At 41.0% G+C, this 20,162-nt stretch overlaps 1 protein-coding gene across 4 annotated transcripts in view; it reads left to right on the top strand.

The window, feature by feature from the left end:
• Positions 1 to 12,564, top strand: part of VTI1A (vesicle transport through interaction with t-SNAREs 1A) — a 271,371-nt gene extending 258,807 nt beyond the window's left edge. For all 4 annotated transcript variants that reach the window (XM_051799934.1, XM_051799933.1, XM_051799931.1 and 1 more), the window contains one exon: positions 1,143 to 12,564. Coding sequence is in view for 2 of the 4 variants with exons in the window: in XM_051799931.1 (XP_051655891.1) it covers positions 1,143 to 1,236 (94 nt within the window). In the remaining 2 variants the exon portion in view is untranslated. The remainder of the gene's footprint in view (positions 1 to 1,142) is intronic.
• Positions 12,565 to 20,162: the final 7,598 nt, after the last annotated feature.

Raw genomic sequence — 20,162 nt, 5'->3', positions numbered from 1 at the left:
AGGCTTTGTTTTCGTTTGGTTTGGTTTGGTTTACAGAAGCACGAGAAAAAAATAAAAATAAATATAACTTGGAGTGCTTTTGTTATATTTGGTTGTTGGAGGGTTTTTTGCTCTACCTCTCCAATTCTGATGGTAAGCTTCACGTACAAATATGTTTTGCAAAAGTTCCTGTTTTGTGGAGAGCCTGTAAAAATATTCTTCCTTCTCTGTGAGAATGGAATAACAAATGCTGAATTCTTACAATCCAAAATCCTCCATAAAATGCCTCGAATTCTACTGTTTCTTCATTTAGTAATTTTATTTAACCTATTAATTTCAGGAAAAACCTGCAGTGATGTGGTGTCTGATTTTAGAAGCAGGGATTTCTTCCAACAAATGATTGAAAAATATTAGGACTTTATACTTCTGGCATCTTTTTTATTTTCACTGATTTCCATTTTTTTATACTACATAGAAAATGTAACATTTGCCTATTACCATAAGTAAAGGTATGCTACAGAGACAGGAGATGCTTTTACAACATAAGCTTCACAGTTTGACACTTGCTTCTTTATATCATCCTTTTCTTCAAAACTATCTTTTGTACTTTTCCCTTGGTATTTTAGTACAAGTAAGTATCTCATTGACATGTGTTTCCTTGAAATCTTGTTCCTTAATAGTAAAATCCCTTGAAAATTAATGAATTGTTTCTGTTCAGATTAAAAAAACCATGAAGATTTCAGAATGGTTTTAAAAAATATAATGATATTTACTATTATAGACCACCCTGCTTGGGTTGCATTGACTGAGGACTAATTATTTCATTTGTTCTTAGAAGGTTAAAAAATTTGAACATAAAGTATTTCATTTATTCTAATATGTGTATAAGTGTATACATAATTAGGAAAAGTCTACTTCTGTCCTGAATGAAAAAGTTGGATTTAAAAGCTACATAAAGAAATGTTTGGAAGCAGTGGAAATTGGGAGAAGTAAAAAATAATCAAGATACACAAAATAGTAGAGAAAATCCTGAATTTGTGGGCATATGTCTTTTCTCCAATATGTTTGTGTTCCTTGTTTTATGATTTTACCTATATATTCTGCTATTTTGTTTTATTTTGTTTTATTCACTGGGGTTTTTGTCTCTTCTGCTTTTTTTCCAGGATCATCCAAAACCGGATTTTGATCGTTGTCCTGGCAGTCATCATCATCTTCACCACCATGATGGCTATTTTTTTTTCTGTCAGGGGACGCTGATATCTTTGTTCTTCACTAAACAGCAACAAACTGCTTGTTCTCAGTAATTAAGACAAAGTGGTCACATGAATCATTCTCTTGCACTGACAGAGTCTCCCTCTCTTTTCCACTCTTCAACTCAGGTGCAAGTGGTGTAAAATATTTTGTATTATTGATGGCATAGTTGATGGCATGTGGGGCTATTATTTTCTTACATTTTTTGTCTTTATCTGAGTGTTTTCGGGATATTAATATTTGTTGGAGTGAGGGCTTGTTCTGGTATAAAAAGACTTAATGTGTGTTGAATTCAAGCCCAGACAATTAGTCTGTAAGTTGCCAGAGTTTAGCAAGGGAAGAGGGGTCTCTGCACTTTTCTTGTGCTATGAGGGGTGTAGGAATATCAAGCAGTATCTGACTCTCCGTTATATAGAATATAAGTAAAGCAAAGACCAAATGGTGTAGAAAGTAAACCTGTCTCCTGTGACTAACTCCTGATCATGCATTATTGTAATAGATGTAACTTGGTTAAGAACAGTAGCCAGTTTTAGAAAGAGAGCAACCTTAGGATGATGTTCAAAATCTGATGTGAATGCAATACTCAATTTACAATTTTTTTGTTTAAAATTAGGCTTTCTTTTCTGCTTATTCAAAGCAATTCCACTTTCATCAAGATTATGAAAATGCATTACTTACCTAAAATGTAGTTGTGACCACAGCCCATCTGTTGAACCTCTTTTAAATCTTCCATTGTTGATATATGTACTGATAAGCATACACACTAGGCCCTAAATGAAGACATATAAAGATTCTTATCTATTTGTTGCTGATTGAAAAGAAATCCTAAGTAATAGTTCAGTGACAAATGTGTGATTATAGTGCATTAAACAAAAATCTAGATTTTTAATATTGGCCTGACTATGTCGAGACTGCATGTTGGAAATATTTGAAGTGTATTAAATTCTGATGTGATATTTGCCTTTTTAAACAGAAACTGTAAAAATGTTAATTTATACATGCTTTTAGTTAATATAATATATCACAGTTTCATCTACCTGTGTGTAAATGAGCTGTTTCTCTTTTCCTATTGGCTGTGCTTCTCCTATAGACAGGTTAAGGTCATTTGGCTTATAATTAAGCTAACAATTCCAACAAAGGTCTATTGCTGGTGATATGATAAAGTAATTTTCTTGATAACTTTTAAATTCATTATTTGCAATCCCTTACAAATATTACAAATTAAGAGGAATTTTAAGCCGTTGAACTCCAGCCATGAATTCTTTCCAGAAAGATATTCAAAGAAACAAAAAGCTGCTGAGTTTTAAATTCCCCCCCACATTAGGTAGCACCAAATTCTCATGTGTGCCTTAGTACTTTTGGGGTTTTGGCATCCCTGTCGTCTCTGCCGACTTGCTGTGCTCCTTAGGAGCTGGTTTTGAGATAAACATCTGGGAGTTGATTTTAGCCCTAAATATGTCCCCTACATGAAAAAACAAATAGTTAAAAGGTTGTGGTGCTGATGCCACATATAAGACATAGAAAGATGGTGATAAATGTAGAATGAAAGGATGCACAGGAAAAATGTTATTCATTGAAACGAATGTAAGCATGTATGGTCAGCTCTGGTGTCTGTGTATTACATGCAGCTCACAACAAAGTTTAGAAGTGGTTTATGTGCCAGGTTTCCCTACCAGCTCGTGTCAGTGGCTGTAGGATTGTGCTGGTGCAAAAGTTCCTGGGTAATGCAGACCCACAGTTTCAGGAGGTGGTGTTCTGTGCAGCACAGCTCAGTCAAGTTCGGCTCCTCACCTTGATGGCCCTGCACTGTCACAGGTCATGGGACCCTCCTGGCCGCCTCCTGTGGCATCCTCCCCTTTCATCCTTGTGAAGTGTGTGGCATATACCATGTGGCTTTCAGACACGGAAAGATTTGGGTGTTCAGCTACCAGCCTTCAGTCACAATGCGCACTCAGACTAAGCACTTTGGGTTGTGTAAGCAGAGCTCTCGCCGTTAGCTTCAAGTGATGGCACTGGGCTGACTTCAGACAAATTAGGATGAAGCCTGGCAGCATCAGGAGATATTTATCCTCTCCTCAGCAAATTAGGAGATGCATATTCTGTAAAGCAGAAAACTGTCAAGAAGGAAATCTTAAGCTCCGTCTGTTGCCTAGACATTCTCCGCGTTGCCTCTATAATTTAACTATCATGGGAATTGATTCATGACTACTGATCTTAACAGTGACCTATGACTAGGTTTTGCCCTCTATCTAGCCACCTGCTGGAATCAGCAAAAAGCTGAAAGGAAGCTAGTTTTCCTTATCCCAGTATAAATCTAGGGCATAGTGTCACATCAGATACATCCACTCAGATAGAAATGAGGGAGAGAGAGAGACTGCCACGCAAAGCCTTCATCTTCACTTTTGATGAGCCCACCATCGCTATGTTTCTCTTGCTAACCTGTTAATAACTTCTCTGTGCCTGCTTTGCATCCTCGACTACTCCCCACATGTAAAATAGTGCTCGAGTGGACATTGCACCCTTCAAAACACAACATTACTCTTCACTCTCCCCTTTTCATCCAGCTCAAGAAGTGTAGGGGTGAGATGTACGAAATCCACACATTTTGGTGGGGACTGAGTGACTTCAACTGAGAACACAGCCTGAACCACCCTCAGGTAGGGTGACACACCCAGGTCCATGCTTCCCCTGAACTAGTTTGGTTGCTTCTATAGCATATCTCTGAATGAATTCAAGTGCTTACAAATGTAAACCTCAAAGAGCAAAATGTTTCTAATGTTGCCAGCCTTTGTGGAGAAATGACAAATTAAAAAACACATGCACGGTGCTGTGTGCGAAATTCATCCTTGCTAAACAGCTGGGCTCACAGAATAAATAAACTAATTCTGGACTGATACAAAATCAAAAGCAATTTAATTAAAGACTCTTAAGTTTTAAAGGGTTTTAAATGCTATACGTTTTGGGGAAATATCAGAAAATGTAGCTTGACTGACGTCAGTTCTCATCTCTGGGATGGGAGGCCATTTGCTATTCTGTTTAAGGCAGGCTGGATTGTCTTATTTTGGAGCCAGCTTGGTGGGGGGTTTTCTTTGCTGCTGCTTCAGAGCTCTGAGCTTCAAAGGCTGAAATTAATGGTGAACAAAATTGTGCGGCTCTGACCATCCCATGCGGGGCAAACCCATCGAGGGTTATCATTAAGTAAAGAAATAAAGAAAAAAAACCCTGCCAGTTCCAAGAAAACCTCATCAGATAATGACCTCTGTGATTGGGTTTTCATTACCAAACAGCATCCAGAGATTGTCTGCCCCATAGAAGAAAAAAAAAAAAAAAGAAAAGAAAAAGCAACTGTGTCTCTCTCTCTTTCTCTCTTTCGCTCTCTCTCTCCTTTTTTTTTTTGCACATCTTTTCTTTAAACCTGTCAGATCATTTCAGTATTTCAAATCCGAGGAAAACAGCCTGCCTGCTGCTGTATTTGAAGTTGTAATGGTGTCAAAAAGTCACGACTGACTGACAGCCGTCAGTCCCAGAGGAGCTCATTAAATCATAAAAACTTGACAAGGAAATAATTGAGCATCACTGGCAACTTGGCGCCTGTTTAGACGTTTTTATTTTCTTTCATTATTAGTCCCCACCATTACGTTCATTAACAAATTGCATTAAACAACTGTTAAGGGCTAATGATTTGTTTATCGCTTTTTTTTTATTATTATTATTATTATTTAAACATTAGCTGCGTCATGTGGTACCTCAGCAGCCTCATACTATCATCTGACTGAATATTTTTCCACTCAGAGCTCTGGGTACTGCTGGAATATGAAATAGATTATTCATTACCCTCCTCTTTGCCACTGATTTGGTTTCATGTAGCGTCTTCCACAGAGAAAGATGAAAACTTGTCAAAAATAGGTTATATCTTATTCTAAGGGCAACAATAGCAGCAGGTACAGGCACACTTTAATATTTAATTAAGGCTGATGTTAACCCCTTTAAATGACTTTAGCTGTGAGTAATATTCAAGTGCAGAAGAGAAAAATAATGGTACTTAATTTGCAAACTGTACAGCAGGCATTCATCTTCGAGTTACTAGCAAATTTATAGAATAATTTTAAATAATGAAATTTCCAATCATAAATATTTATGTCCACTTTTTTTTTTTTTACGTAGTCATAAATGGACCACTTTTGCATGCATCCTAAATAAAAAAATCCATGTCCCTTTCTTTTTTTTGTTTTGAACTGCACCACTCACATTTCAAAATCTGGTAGGACTTTGTAGGGGGGGAAAGAGCTACATGTAGATCCCCAGTAAAGTTGTTAGCTGCGGTAATGACTTGCATGGTTCTGTTTCTAGCAACTTGACAGCTTATGATAAACTTCAGGAGGATGTGGGCTCGGGTTTCCTTTTTTTTTTTCCTTTTGGAGGGGACAGCATTTGTTTTGGCATTTTTTTTTGTTTTTGTACAAAACCATGAGAAGGTTTTGGTTTGAAACAGATAAAAATAGCTGCTACTTTTTATAGAAGAAGTATTTATCTCTAAGTATATTTTCCCTGTGTAGTTTCAGTTGTAAATAATCCTCTTACAGAAGGAGAAGCTTCAGGAGAATTTTAAGATGGTAAAAAAGGAAACAGTCAAAGGCAGGATACATGTTAGTCTTCCTTTGCTTTATAATAGTCAGTCTTTGATCTTTTCTTACTCAATACATCTGAATGCAGTTCGCATTCAGCATTTACGGTGGGTCCCTATGTAGGGCTGATGGCAGAGACAGCGAGCGAGGTGCGATGACGTATGGTGGGATGCTGCAGAGCAAACCCTAGTCGGCAAAGCTCCCTCGCGCTTCCTTGGGATAACTTGTCACTTCTGGAGTCACGTGGGGGAAGAGGCATGTAGCAGGTGAATATTTTATCAACTACTGCCTGGCAATGGGTGTTATCATAAGCCCTGAGCAGCCTTTGGCCACAGTGGCCAGAGCAGCACACTGGCTCCTTGACGTACCCACAGCCTGACGTGGGTGCACTGTCCTGGCTCTGTGCATGTCGGGAAACAGAGGTGCATGGTGAAAAGCATTTTAGCATCCTCGACAGCCGTGCTTTATTTGTCACACATAAATAATGAAGGTATCTACAGGAGAGGGAGGGGAAAAAAGAGCTTATATACTGAGAACCAGTGAACTTGTGCACTCTTTATCCCTTCATCCGAACAACTGCCTTTGGCATGAATAACGGCTCAGCTGATACCAAGCTCCATATTGATCTGTTGCTCAGGAAGGTCTGCTGGTAGTTCCTTGGACTTTTCCTGAAGGTATGGGCCGTAACAGGTCGGTACTGTTGGGACCTATGCTTCTATCTCCATCTCACGCCAGACAAGTTCAACAGGGACGGACCCAGAAAGGGGGAGCTCCCAGCCCTCGGTCTGTGCAGCTCTCTGTTTCCCACAAACACATAGATGTGATTACCTCTTCATGTCAGAAAACCTACTTGAGGGACTGTTGTGCCCAAGTATAAGTAAAATGGTGTCTGCAGTTGGAGAGGCATCCTGGAGTGGATCTGGGAACAGTCTGCTTTTCCCCAGGCAGCAAAAATTTTTTTAAAAACTCAACCTACAAATGCTTCTTATTCTGTGGGGTAGGCTAAGAGTGAGGAGCTGTATTATCCACAGGTGGTACCTCCGCACCATCCAGGCACTGCAGTGTTTTGGTGAACTGCTGCAGATTTATCTTGCAATTCTGGGAGTCCAGCCTGGGTGCTCCCTCACTGCTTTTAGCCTTGGCCTTATCACAAGAAGAGATACTGGGTTGTGGTGGTGGTATAACTGATGAAGGATGTAAAGTCTGCAAGCCAAGGTTTCCTGTGAGGCCAGTGCCTGTTCATTAACGGGACATTCAGGAGCATGCAAAGTGAAAGGGTTAGGTGGATGTCTGTCCTGCCAGAGAGCACTGTTGGAAAGTGAAAGTTTTACACATTTTAAAGGGTCCTAAGCAGTTCAGAGCCATTAAACTCTACAGGAAAGCGGCCTGTCCCTGCTGTCCTGTGGCCAGAGAGGTCAATAATGCTGCCAAGCCTGCATTGCCAGCGTTATGGTGCGTGCTTCCTGCTGGCTGCCATGTTGTGACTGCTCTCCTGGACCAAACCCAAAGAAAACCTTCTATTGCTGCCTCTTTGTTCAGTTGCATTCTCCGTTCAGACCCATGACCTTGTCCAGTCAGCACTGTCTCCAGTGAACATGATCTGCTTCTGTGGATTTAATGAACTTTCCAGTTCTCTTCTGCACCCAGCTAAGTAACATTGCCTCTTGCCTGAGCTGCATGCCTTGCCTGCCTGCATTTGTCTGTATGTTCTCCTTTTATTGACATTGCTTGAAGGAGTTGTAGCCAGGCATGCCTACCAAAGCAGCAAAAAAATACCCTATGAGTTTACCACAGCACTAGAAAATTGCTTGTAAGTAAAAATAGTATTTAGCCTTCTCTTCTTAGTAGAAACATGCTTATGCCTTTGCTCTGTCTCATTTGATGAATTTGTCTTCCCATCCCCTGCTAACTTTGAGACTTTGACCAAATTCAGGCATATGTAATAGAAGAGCAGAGCTCTCAAAAATTCCTATTGGTTTCAAGAAAAAAAGCAGCCAAGGGGAGAGACATCCCACTGGCATCCCCACCAAGAGAAAGGCTGCAGCGTGACATCCACCCAAATTGGACACTACCTGGGAGGGAGAAATTATAAATGCCTCTCTCCCCAGGAAAAGCTCACATCCCATTTAGATACTAGAGAATCCAACCCCGAGGAAACAAGGCCTCATTAGTGTCATTGCTGGAGGAACTACTTAATTAAAGGACAACAGAGTTGAGAGCATTGTTATGTAGGCCTTTGTTCCTTATACCTGGTCATTTCCATTGATGTAAAATGTCATCTTTCTGATCTGGTAGCATTTTGCACACACTTTAGACAAGTATTCCTGACCAGCCAAGGAGGTGCAGAGCAGGGAAGAATCAGACCTTATTACTGAGGTAATTATAGCCTCACCTAACCATCAGGCGAAGGGTGTACACCTCTATTAGCCAGTGCTCCTACAAAGAGAACAAAGGCTGGCTGCAAAGTGGGAGCCACCCAAGGAGCATCCCTGTGTCCAGCTACACCACTCTGGGGCAGCAGACACGCTGGGGAGGTCATGACCACAGGCTCCCACATCACCCAGTCTCCTGCTTGCCTTCCTGGCTTTAAATCCAGCTTGGCTTAGCAACACTGGTGAAGGCCATGAGATGGGGAGACTAAAACAGGGAACAGTACCATCACCGAGGAAATCAGCTCAGTTATAATGCTAAAGGAGGTAGGGGGTGGCTTTCAAAACTTGTCTCAGCAACTAGCCTAATTCTATTTTCAAAAGCCACTGTTGAGTGCTTTTGAAAATTTCATCCTAGATGCTTGGCTCAAAGACCTTAACCAAAGATTTATTTTTTTTCTCTGCTATATGAAAGCTAAATATAAACCGACTTTATTGAACAAAAACCTAACAAAACCCCTGTTGCAGGTCTAGAAAAATCTTTACTGAGAAAAATCAAATTATTGGAGACCAGCATCTGAAGCCTCCTTCAGGTTCGGATGCCTCTTGTTTTGTATACGCAGTTTGGCATACAAAAAAAAAATATTTCTAACAGCAAATATTTGCTTTCTGTTCTTTTTGTGTTCTCCTTATTTGCCTTTTGTTCTCCTACCCTCAGAAAATCAAGACCTGAGTGTCTCCGGATGAGCAGTTAAAGTTGCTTTAGAACACATGGATTAGTCTATTTTACCCACACAAGTAGGTGCATATGTGTGTCTACTGTTTGAACAGCGTCTTAATGACTTTTCCACTGATGGGCTGTGGACCACAGGCAAGTAATAAAGTTAGTCTATGCCTCAGTTTACCCACCACAACTTCATTAATGCTAACCTACCTCACGAGGTGTTGTAATGTTTAATATATTGTGTGCTCTGTAATCCTTGGATTAAATGTATTATGTAAGTGAAAAGCACCCATTTGATGTGTATGTAAATGCTGCAGTATTATAGGTAGGAGGGTCATTTGGGTGTAAGTGTAATACAAGCGCTGGCAAAAGGCAAAAGGGATTCCATTGTATTGACTTATTTTTAAAGAGCTTTTTATTTACTCAAATGCTCTGGACACCCAGAAAGAGAGACATTCCTCACTAAGCAGCTCTGCTGTTTCATCTGTCTTGGAGTGCTTTGATAAATGGATTGAAACTTGTCAGCTTTTCCTGTAGTTTCTGAGACTCCCTCTGGAAACTCTGTTGAAATGTTATTATTGTAACTTCTTAGAGCACTACTTAATGAATTGTAACAGATATCCCTGCGAGTTCTGCAGATGCTGTGAGGACTGCACTTCCTTCCCTTCCCACAGCAGAAGCAAACCAGTGCCACCACAAACACCAGGCACAGAGTGCACGTTCCCAGCCACCAAAGCAGCTGGTATCTTGCAGGGACAACACTTCTTACCTTCATAAGGCTTCATCCCCAGACTTGTGTCCGGCTGCGTGATCAGTCAAGCTCCAGGGACATTGAACATAGCCAGATGTTGTCCTTTGAATTGAAGAATAATTTAATCTTTTAAGAAGAAACCTTAAGAAGGATGACAATTAGTGTGGGTCTAGGTCTGTGTTGGTTGATTTCCTCTGTCTCTAGGATGAGATGTTTTAGTAGTACCTGAACTATCCTGCAGCTTGAACTGGTGACTTGGACAGTCTAAACTCGCACTACTCACAGGTCCTAGCTGCCCTCAGAGCAGCTCTTTCTCAGACAGACAACAGTTACATGACATTACCACATGGACAGATGAGATGAATGGAGGGAGCAGTAAGTGTGGCACCTCCTCTGAAGCACAGGACTGACCCTTCAGGGCCATTAGATCTGCTTGAGGAAATCTGCAGAAAGGGTGGTCAGAGGTGCCTGACAGGGACACATGTGTTGCATGGAGCTAGAGAGCAGAAAGAAGTCAACCATGATGAGGTCGTCTTGAACCCCAGTAATGTCCTATCCTGTTGCATCCTGCAGTGGAGCAGTGGGATGCCTTGGTGACTTCTGGTTTCCTGCCTCCAACTTATTCAAAGGAATCTTGCTCCTCCTCTGCTCTCTCCAGAGCAGGGGTGGTGTGACCAACTGATATACTTGGTTTGGCAGCTTGGTTGTGCTGGGTAGGCTCAAAGATCCTTGTCCTGATGCAATGGTCACTTGAGAGTTTAAAAGTTTTTTCGTTTTTTTCTATTTTTTTTTAAGTCTTCTCGCTGGGTTTTAGTTGTTTTTATAAGAATACAGAATTGAGCTATTGATATTCATGTTGTCACGAAGTGCGAAATGGCCAACTGCACAACCCCCACAGCATCACCAGTTGTGCCCCATGCCCCACATGGTTCAGCTGGCAGGTGCCATAGACAGTGCTGCCCATCTCCAGCCTGAAAAATAAGAGTGTGCCTTCCCCTGGCCTCCAAACATGAACTTGGGCCATCCTGAGTGAGGTCTTGAGGAAGAACGGGGGGGAAATTTTGGAGAAGGTCCTGATCAGTGTGGTATAGGATCAGAACTATGAGGTGGCTGTGTATAGGTCACATGTCCCCAGTGAGGCCTCAGAGGTGCCTCCATTGCTCTCAGCACATTGAAGCCATCTGTGATTATTCTCAGCCTTTTATGTCACTTTTTATTAATATTTTGCATATTAAAATTTGTGTAGGCAGCCAGAAGAGAGCAGCATCTACACAATACTTGATGCAATGGAGAGGATTAGGAATCAGTGGCTCAGTTCATTGGGACCTAAACTGGGGGGCTGTGGGGGTGATAAAATGTCCTTTCTTTACACTACATTTTAAAAGTACTTTCAATTTCTTTCTGTGTGCCCTTACTAAAATACATCTATGACCAATACTGCTTTGTGGTCTCAGCTGATAGCTTCAAAAAATTAAATATAACCAGGGTTACCTTGGACTTTTTGCTGAGCTGTTCACATATGCTTTTAAAGCTTCTTCCCTCTTCTCAACCAGTCCAAACCTATAGGTTCCCATACCTAGGTACATTGACGTCAAAGTAAGAAATTATTTTCAAAATAAGGACTAGTGAATTGGGAATTTTTCAGCTGCCCTTGTATGAAATTCCTCCAATATTTTTATTCACAGTAGGAATGCTCTGGGAATCAAACCTGCTAGTTACCTCTGTTTATTCCTCCCAAAGTGAAATTATCCATGTCCTCTTGTCCCTCGTGAGAACCTGGAGGAAACTGTCTGTGCACACACATTGACACATCTTTGGTGCATTCCACACGAGCCAGTGAAATTACACCAGAAATATGAATTTAGCCCACACAGCATGTGTGTGCTGTGCTGTCCATACAGGGCACACACACACCCCAGCAAACCCTCCCATTTAAATTTCAGAATAAGCCGTTCAAGACAGTCCTGTGTGATTCCCTTCATGACTGTGTTCTGTATACACTTCTTGAAAATGAATGGATATTCTGTGAATTTTACCACTTTGCAAAAATATTTGACGTGGATTAGTTGTTTTGAGTATTGAGGTTTTTGAAATCTCAGTAATTGTCATGATTGCTGTGTATAATAGAAATTAGAAGGATGCCTGGGTTTTGGCTTTGAAGCTACCTACTTCTAAGAGGACATTTTTTAAGTTTTCTTTTTAAGGTGCTTCTTTGTGCCCCAGCTAAACTTTCCTCAGATTACGTGTTAGCTATCATAGCTGCTCTATAGTTAGATTTTAATCAGCCTCGGTACACAGTAATGTTAAACACTGAAAGAGCTACTAATTAATCGCCTTTCTGTATGTAACAGAGAGATAAATATCCATCCCGGAGGAATTGTAATTTCATGGTTTCTAATGATGGTTAGATTACATTATCTGGATCACTTAGGCTGTGGGTGTCATAAAAAATGCTCAAAGTCATTTATATTCAGTTTAATTTTTTTTTTAACTTTGTAAGCCTGAGAAAATAATGCGGTGTTAGCAAGTCTGTTTCATATTTTAGTTAAATATACCTTTGTTGCACTGACTGAATGGATTCAGATGACAGTGACAAACTCAGTTCTTTTCTATTTAACATGCGCCTTCTCCAATCAAATTAACAATGTACAAATCTTCATCGGGCTGCTGCAGAAGAGTGTTGAGTTCCTCAGCATTGTTGAGCTTTGGGCAAAGGTTTTCTTTTTGGATGTCAGTTTGCAATGAGTATTTTCTACTAATTCTTGTATGTTCTGTGAAGTCTCAGTTGTCTGCCTTGAACCAAGAAATAACTGGACTTTTGGGTTGTATCAGGCTGTGGCTCAAATAAAATAATACAATCTGACAGCAGTGCGAACCTCTCATTTTCCCCTCCTCAGTTCTAACTGATTGGAGTCCACACGACTTGGGCTCCTGCACATCTGCATACACGTCACACTTAAAATTTGGTAACTACGAGAATATTAAAAATAAGATCCTACTCCATGTGTATATTGTAATAGCTAATAGTTGCATATTTTGAAGTTCTCCTCATTCATATTTAAAAGGCTGAGTCTTCTTTGAACTACTGTGTTGGAGGGGGAAGTTAATTGTTTCTGAATGAGGATGATACTCCCTTTCCATATCAATTATGTGTACTGCTCCAAATTACCAATAATGCTCATTTCCAAACTCTATCATTTGCAGTTTCGTGTGTGCTTGCAGAGAGTTGCCCAGGCTCCAGAGCTGCAGCCCCTTCCTGCATCCACTGAGAACCAGAGGTGGGAGGGAACCCCAGAGGAGGAAGGTGAGATAAGGAAATGTGATATATTTCCAAGAGAGAGTTTGTCATCAGTTGGCTAAAATTGCTTCTGAAGTTTTGCTGGCAACGGTTTTACATGTCTGCCTTAGTGACGAAGGAACTGTACTGTCTTAATAGAGAACTCCAGAACTTCAGAAGGATTTCTCCTTGTTTGAATGCACAGCACAATGAATTTGTACCCACAGAGCATTCACCACTTACATTTCAAAACCTACAGCACACTAAACGTGAAACTTTTGTTCAAATTTCAAGGATTTTGATAGCCCAAGTGAATAGACACTGCCTATTGATTTTTCCCTTACAATGACTCTTGGATAACCTATTTTCTCATTTATTTTTAACGACAGCTCATGAGATTTTACAGCAATTCTGCCCAACCTCCTAATATCAAAATCCCTCCTTGACCCTGAAAATTGTAATTCTGCTATAGATCACAGCTGCTGAATATTACCTTTTACTAAGCTGGTTAAATAAAATATGTCCAAATCACTAGATCCCACAGGCCATGACTGCAATTCTAATTATACAGGGTCTGTATTTCTGCTCTACAGTACAGAAAAGCACAGCTCTCTCTGAGTCCACACCAAAGTGTGGGAATCCAGAATATTGGTTCTAGTTTTGAATTTGAAAAAAAAAAAAAAGTTACAGTGCTCTTCAGTGATTTTCCTGTAAAACTTTTACAAGGGAACCAAACCCTTTTGATGTGTTCCATACAATAAAATGCTGTGTAAGTCTGGAGGACAGAAGCATGCGGCGAGAATTTTCTTGTGTCTGGGGGATGGGTGTATTTGATGTGTACCCATTCAAAATCAAAAATCGGAAAAAAAAAAGAAAAAGAAAAAAGAAAAAAAATCTCACACTACTCTTAGGCTGCATATTCTACACAATAGCTCAGGAAACCAGTGTAAGGAAACTAATTTTGGCCATTAAACATATCCTTTCCCCTCCCACTGCTTATTCAAAGAGTGATCACATGCTCCCTGCTGCAAGTTACACCTTTATAGAATTTAGATATGGAAGAAAACTATTAGATTAGCTGTTCCACCTACTGATGTGGGATTGTTCCCTGGAGAACCTTATTCATTAGTGCATCACTGCCTAACCTTGTGGGCACACTGTGCCAAGAACATCTTGATTTTGTTCTGCTTTTTCCTCTTGTCCTTTCCTCCTGGTGCTGAGAGCAGCTGAGGGGGTGATTTGGTGAGGAGCATGGTGGACAAGGTGGAATTCTTCAGCTTCATAGTCAGGCCGGTGGTTTGGATGCTTGAGTGTGTACGTACTTATGTGGATGACTAGTTTGTATACTTTTTTAATTAGTATCCAAGTTCAGAGGACTAGACAGGGCATGATCTTTTTCAACATAATTCGCTGAAAGATCTTCTGGAGCCCAGTGGTCTCCTACAGCAAATTACCTTCATGGCTTGCCCTGCAGTGTCTTAGATCTAGCTTCCATTTTACTTTCTGCTTTCGCTCTTTTGTGAGCAGATAGAGCCAAACTTTTAATTGCTTGTCTGCCAGGGAAGGCAGCTTGGCATTTTGCTGCTTTTCCAGGACAGAAAGTTTTGTTCTTTGGTCTGACCCCATAAAACTCTGAGTTTTCCGGGGCAGCACTGGGTGCTTGGCATGCCTCACAGTTGTGCCTGGTATTGGGGTGCTTTCAGCTGAGTTTTCTACTGCAAACTTTTCTTCTCAGAGTTTCACTTGTACCTTTTGTCCTGGTGAGGACTCTAGCATCAGCCCCTTCTCTGGGGTCAGCCACTTGTGATTTAATAGCCTGATTCAGAGCCACTATTGAAGCACCTCCAGTCCATCACTTTAGGCAAGTTTATTTGTTCCTACCATGTGGGAGCTGCCAGCTCTCCCACATTCTGGGGCCCTGTGGGTTTGAACCCTGCACCACACTGCAGCTTTACCTTTCCTCCATGGGCCACCCACACCTGCACTACACCCTCCAGGCCTCTGCAAGGTCCCCAGAGCTGGAACCAAGGTCCAGAGTGATCTGACCGCAAGCAGACATCTGCTGACCCCAACAGGGACCATCATGAGATCTACAGAGCCCAGACCAGGGACAGGGAGCCATCACCACACAGGATACCCTGCATTCTTTGGAGATGCACTTCCACTTTGTCTGGGGTCCTGGTCCTTGGAGCTTCCCTTCTGTTCATGGAGACTGGAAAAAGTGGGGGAAAGGGAGGGGAGCAAAGGTGACCACTTCCCTTCTGCAGTTTCAAAGTTTTGGTTTCCACCCTCAGACTATAATAAATGGCTACTGAGTTACCTGACATGGAGCTAAAGTCTGTAGGGTGAATTTTCAGAGCAACGCAGAGGAAATTATATGCACAATTACTGTTGTTAACAGAGCCTGGGCATGTAACTCCCTGCACAGCAGGCTGGAAATCTTCCCCATGCATGTTTAATGGAGTTTGAGTTGCTACAATCCTGGGGCTGTGTCCCTTTTCTAATGTGTACTGTCCTGAATGAAACAAAGGAAGTACTGAATGTAAAAGAGATTTTATTTTGCTGTTAAAATAATATTTTCTTGATCTACAGCCTTCCTCTAATGCCAAAGCACTTCTTCCATCACTCAGTGATCTCTTAACCTTTCTGTCCTGTGAGGAAAAAAAAAAAAAAGAGAGGGGGGAAAAATCATTTATTTATTTATTTTTCTCCTTCTAAATGTGTTCCACGTAACGTGCTCATCAATGTTCATACAAATGAGTATATACATGTTCATACAGGCAGTGCAGTTATTCTAGTGATGGATATTGTTGAAATAGGTGTAGGTCAAAACACAGAAAATATCTGTCTAAATCCTAATGTGCAAATGCTTCTGAGTAAATAATATATTTGCACATCCTCATAGGAAAATGAATTATATGTGTCATTTCACTAATCAGGCATGTATTTCAAATGTATCCCTACTCAGGAGGTTATTAATGTGGTATTTAAACTTCAGTACATTGTACACTAGGAAAGGTCTGTAAATTTGGGATTGTCTTTTGCTTCCATGCTGCTTCTTTAGTTTTATGTACTGTAATTGTTTTTCTTTCCCATAAAGAAGGTTATCAACTTCTGCACCTAGATCAATTCAAATGGTCTTTAGCTATCTTCCATAAAAATTAAATTACTCCTCTAAACTAACAGTTTTGCAGCTGCAATGAGCTTATATTTACAGCTGTGCCATCTCATTGACTGAAATTTTCTTCTACCGCACTGGGCTTGACTCTCCAGCTTTCTGCAAGGTCTGAAGGCAGAAGGCAAGGTGCTGTAAACCAAGACTAGAAACACCGAAGTAAAAACACATACACATCAAATATATACATATAAAAGTACATCAAATACATATACAAGTTTCTAAAAGGTTTCAATCACTCTAAAATTGCACATGATTGCTCTTAGCCTCCCCAAAATGCTTTCATCTAAGAGCAGAAAAAAGTGTAGTTTTAAAAGCATTGTTGGGGCATGTCTAATAGATTTGTCCAACTCTCTCTGTCTTGATATATGCAGGATGGTTGATTGTATTCTCCTTAGCACAGATCTTGAAACTGTAAATAAATTTTTGAAGTAAATAGTCACAATAACTGCTTAATGAAATATCACACACCAGCAGTTCTGAATACAAAAAAAAAAAAAAAAGTTCAAAACTACTGTGTGGTGTCTCTTTTTACTGGAAATGGGCTTTTACTTTTAAACTTCTGTTATATTTGGAGACAAGCAATCCCACTGAAAATGATACCACTACTAATAGGGAACATATTATCTTTCATGTGGGTACTTTTTTTCATGTTTAAGGTTTCTTTGTTATTATCTCAGTAGCAAGACTCTCCACAGTCTTAGGCAGAAAATCAAAATATGCCTTAAAGCAATAATCTTTTAATAAGTATCAAATGTCTTTCAATGAGATAAAAGAATTCTGTAGTGTGCTTATATACACATACACACACACACACACACTTACTTCACCATTAATCTTATTTTATACCTTTTCAACAATATTTTTGGGAATATCATGGTTTCTGTTTTATGCTTTCTTAACCAAGACTAAACCCTCCTCATAAATCTTAAATAACTAAACTTCTAAATGCTATTAAAAATGTTGTTAAAATTGTTTTCTCCAATTGTTGGGCCTCCTTGTCCTGAGGATTTTGGGAGACGTTTCCATCAGCTGAAACAGGGATGTTACTCCACACTTCTTTAAGACACCAACTTGAAGACGTTGGGTATTCACAGAGTGGAGGGTATTCACACAGACAAATTCAGAGGAGGTGCTGGGAGCATATGTAACTCTGTTCATGAACACTGGAGCACTGGGCTTCACCATCTGGGCCCAGACTTGTCCCACACAACTTTAGTTCTTATCTGGGGAAATGAAATTAGAAGGTTAGTGAGCTGAGGTCTCTTCTCTAGGCATCAAAGGCACAAGAGCAAGATCCCTAAAATTAGACTGAAGAAATGCCCTGTCAGTCTCCTGCCAAGGAGGACAAGGATGAACGCAGCCGACAGGGTTACTCTGCAGGGGGAAGCAGAGAAGGTCTGGATGCCACTGATGAGGGGCACAGGTTCCTTTGCTAATCAGGGGAAAGAACATTGCGTGCTCTTAACTCTCATCCAGCCTTAGACTTTGTCCTGTTTGTTGAGAGGGGAACATTTATAGTTACCTGTGTCGACGTCGAAATGCAGACTTCTCAGCCTCACCACTCCCCTGTGACTGGTGTGTGAAGTGCAGTGCTCACTGGGTGCTATTGGAGGGCACCTACTTTCTGCTCAGAGGTGAGAACCCAGAGTATTTCCGCCCAACAAAAAGTAAGGGTGAAGGAGAGGAGGTGCTATACTGCAGAGTGCAGAGGTGCTGTATTCTCCAGTCAATTAATTGGGAAAAAGTTGGGTCTTCTTGCGAAATGGTGCCTCTTGCACCTTGGCTTCAGTGACAGCCAGCTGCAAGTTGCCTACATGCCACAGGTTAGGTTGTCAAAGTTGTTCTCTTTCCTAATGCTCCTTATGACAAATACTCCTAATTGCTTCTTCCTTTCATACTCTTCCGTGCCTCCTGGCTAAGACATCCGTCTGTAGCCTTTATGGTCTGTCTTTCAAATCTTGGCCTCAGTTGTGTCTATCTGTGTTTTCTGTTTCTTTCCGTCTCGAGCATCCCTTCCCTGTCTCCCCATCCCTCCGTGCCTGTGGAGCAACACGTGGGCACCTGCCAGCTGCTGCGGAGACCAAGCTCTTCCCACCTTTCCCAACAGCTGAGTGTCATGTCACCCCATGTTTCCTACACCTTGTGCATAAAGATGCACCACTTCCCTCTCTTTGAATAACCCGAAGCATGCCTGCCACATTGAATCAGGAAATAGAAATGCCATCACCAGCTACTGAGGGGAAAATGCAGCGAAAGGAAAAAGAAAATGAAATGAAACATGGTTTCTCTCTTTTTATGGAGATGGGTTCAAATTTCATACATCCTGAGCCTGACCTCCCCAACATATATGGTGGTGATAATTTGAGTTGCGAACTCATGATTACTTATTTAAGAAATCTACATACTAGTGTTGCAAGAAGGAGACTTTGAAAGCCTTTTAAGTATCTTTCTCATTAATTTACTTAATCCTCTGATCTTGCCTTCTTTTAAGTTGTTTATTTTTAAAAGAAAGACAAAAGTGAGCTAGTAAGCTTTGTTACTAAAAAAGTTTTTAAAACTGTATGTGATACAAAGTAATTAAGAGAATATAAATATAGCTGTAAAGCGTACACAAACACACAGATTTGGTGTGCTGGGAGAGCTTCCTCCACTGACTTTAAGGGGAAGCAGTGGACAGAGTAGCAGAGTACAGGTAGCAGACCTCTACCTCAGCCAAAACAAAATTTTGCTTTCTAATGTTTGTTGTCTTTCTTCAATATTTTTAAATGCTGCAAGATACCAAAATAAAAGGGTTTTTTGTAGCATAGCAGATGAAACCGAGTACTATATCTGATGAGAACTACAGATTTTTCACGTTATTTTTTGTTCTGCGTTGTTTTATGACGATTTTCAAAAGATTCCCTGATGTTTCAGATTCCGGAACTTCAGGGTGCTCTGCTTGGGATGTGTAAGGAGATTTCTTCTTCAGAAAGTAAGTTGCTCAGCCATCTCTGGAAAGCAGGTCCTCCACAGTGCTCAGCACTCAAAAAACAAAACCACCAGAGGCACCTAAAACCATTCTTTTCTTTTAAAGATTTTACTCAGCTAACTGGGACAGGGCAGGCCTGAATTTTGGATGAAAGAAAACTTGGATGAGCAGGGAAGCTGCTCCCCAAGGACTGCATCCTCAGTGATGCTATGAGCCAGCAACCCCCGTAGCTTTCAGCATCTCTCATGATCAGACTAGAAGTCTTTTGCCCGAGGCTGAAAATATCTTCCTCTCTAAAACTAAAGTGATGTTGGCTGTGAGTTATGATTAGTAATAGAGTCCATTTGTGGTGAGGTGGGGGGAAGGGGAGATAATGGACCCAGAATCATAAGACTTTATATACTTGGCATATTTCCAGACAACCAGGGAAGACTGCCCTGGTCTGGGGAGTTCACTGATTGAGGATGAAAACTAGGAGAGAGCACAGGGAGAACAAACAAGCAAATTATATGTAAGTAGTTTTCAGTTTTTATAAGTGGCATAATTGAAATACAGCATATTGAAGGATAAACTCAGGGAGTTACACTGGCTAAAAGGCCTCCTGGAAGAAAGATCAAGATTGCTGGGGTGTCAGGAAAACAAACCCGAGCAAGCATATTGGCAAAACAAAGTGGGAAGATGTCCAAGTGCCTGCTCAGAGCATCAGCACCCAACTCCTCTCACCCACAGAGAAAGAGGATGGCAGCACAGTGATGCTGACAACAATGTCAGACCCTCATCCGTGATCAGCTCTTACCAGCGTGTCTGGGTGAGCTGCTGAGTGAAAATGTTCCAAATTTGGAGGCCCCAAGAGGGGGTAAGTTGTGTTTGGCCAGGCTCTAATTGCATCCTTGCATTACTATGCAATTAATTGCTGCCGTGGTCTGCTGGAGAGGAGGGAGTGTGCCAGCTCCATTCCTGGGCAGCCCCAGAGGCTGGAGGAGCTCACGGCTCTCGCTCCAGGGGGTGACCTACTCGGATGGCTCTGCAGCTCTGCTGCC

Source organism: Manacus candei, unplaced genomic scaffold (assembly GCF_025592945.1).
Source record: "Manacus candei isolate 608988 ecotype Guabito, Panama unplaced genomic scaffold, ASM2559294v1 h1tg000050l, whole genome shotgun sequence".
NCBI lineage: Eukaryota > Metazoa > Chordata > Aves > Passeriformes > Pipridae > Manacus > Manacus candei.
This window is presented reverse-complemented; position numbering and strand designations above follow the sequence as displayed.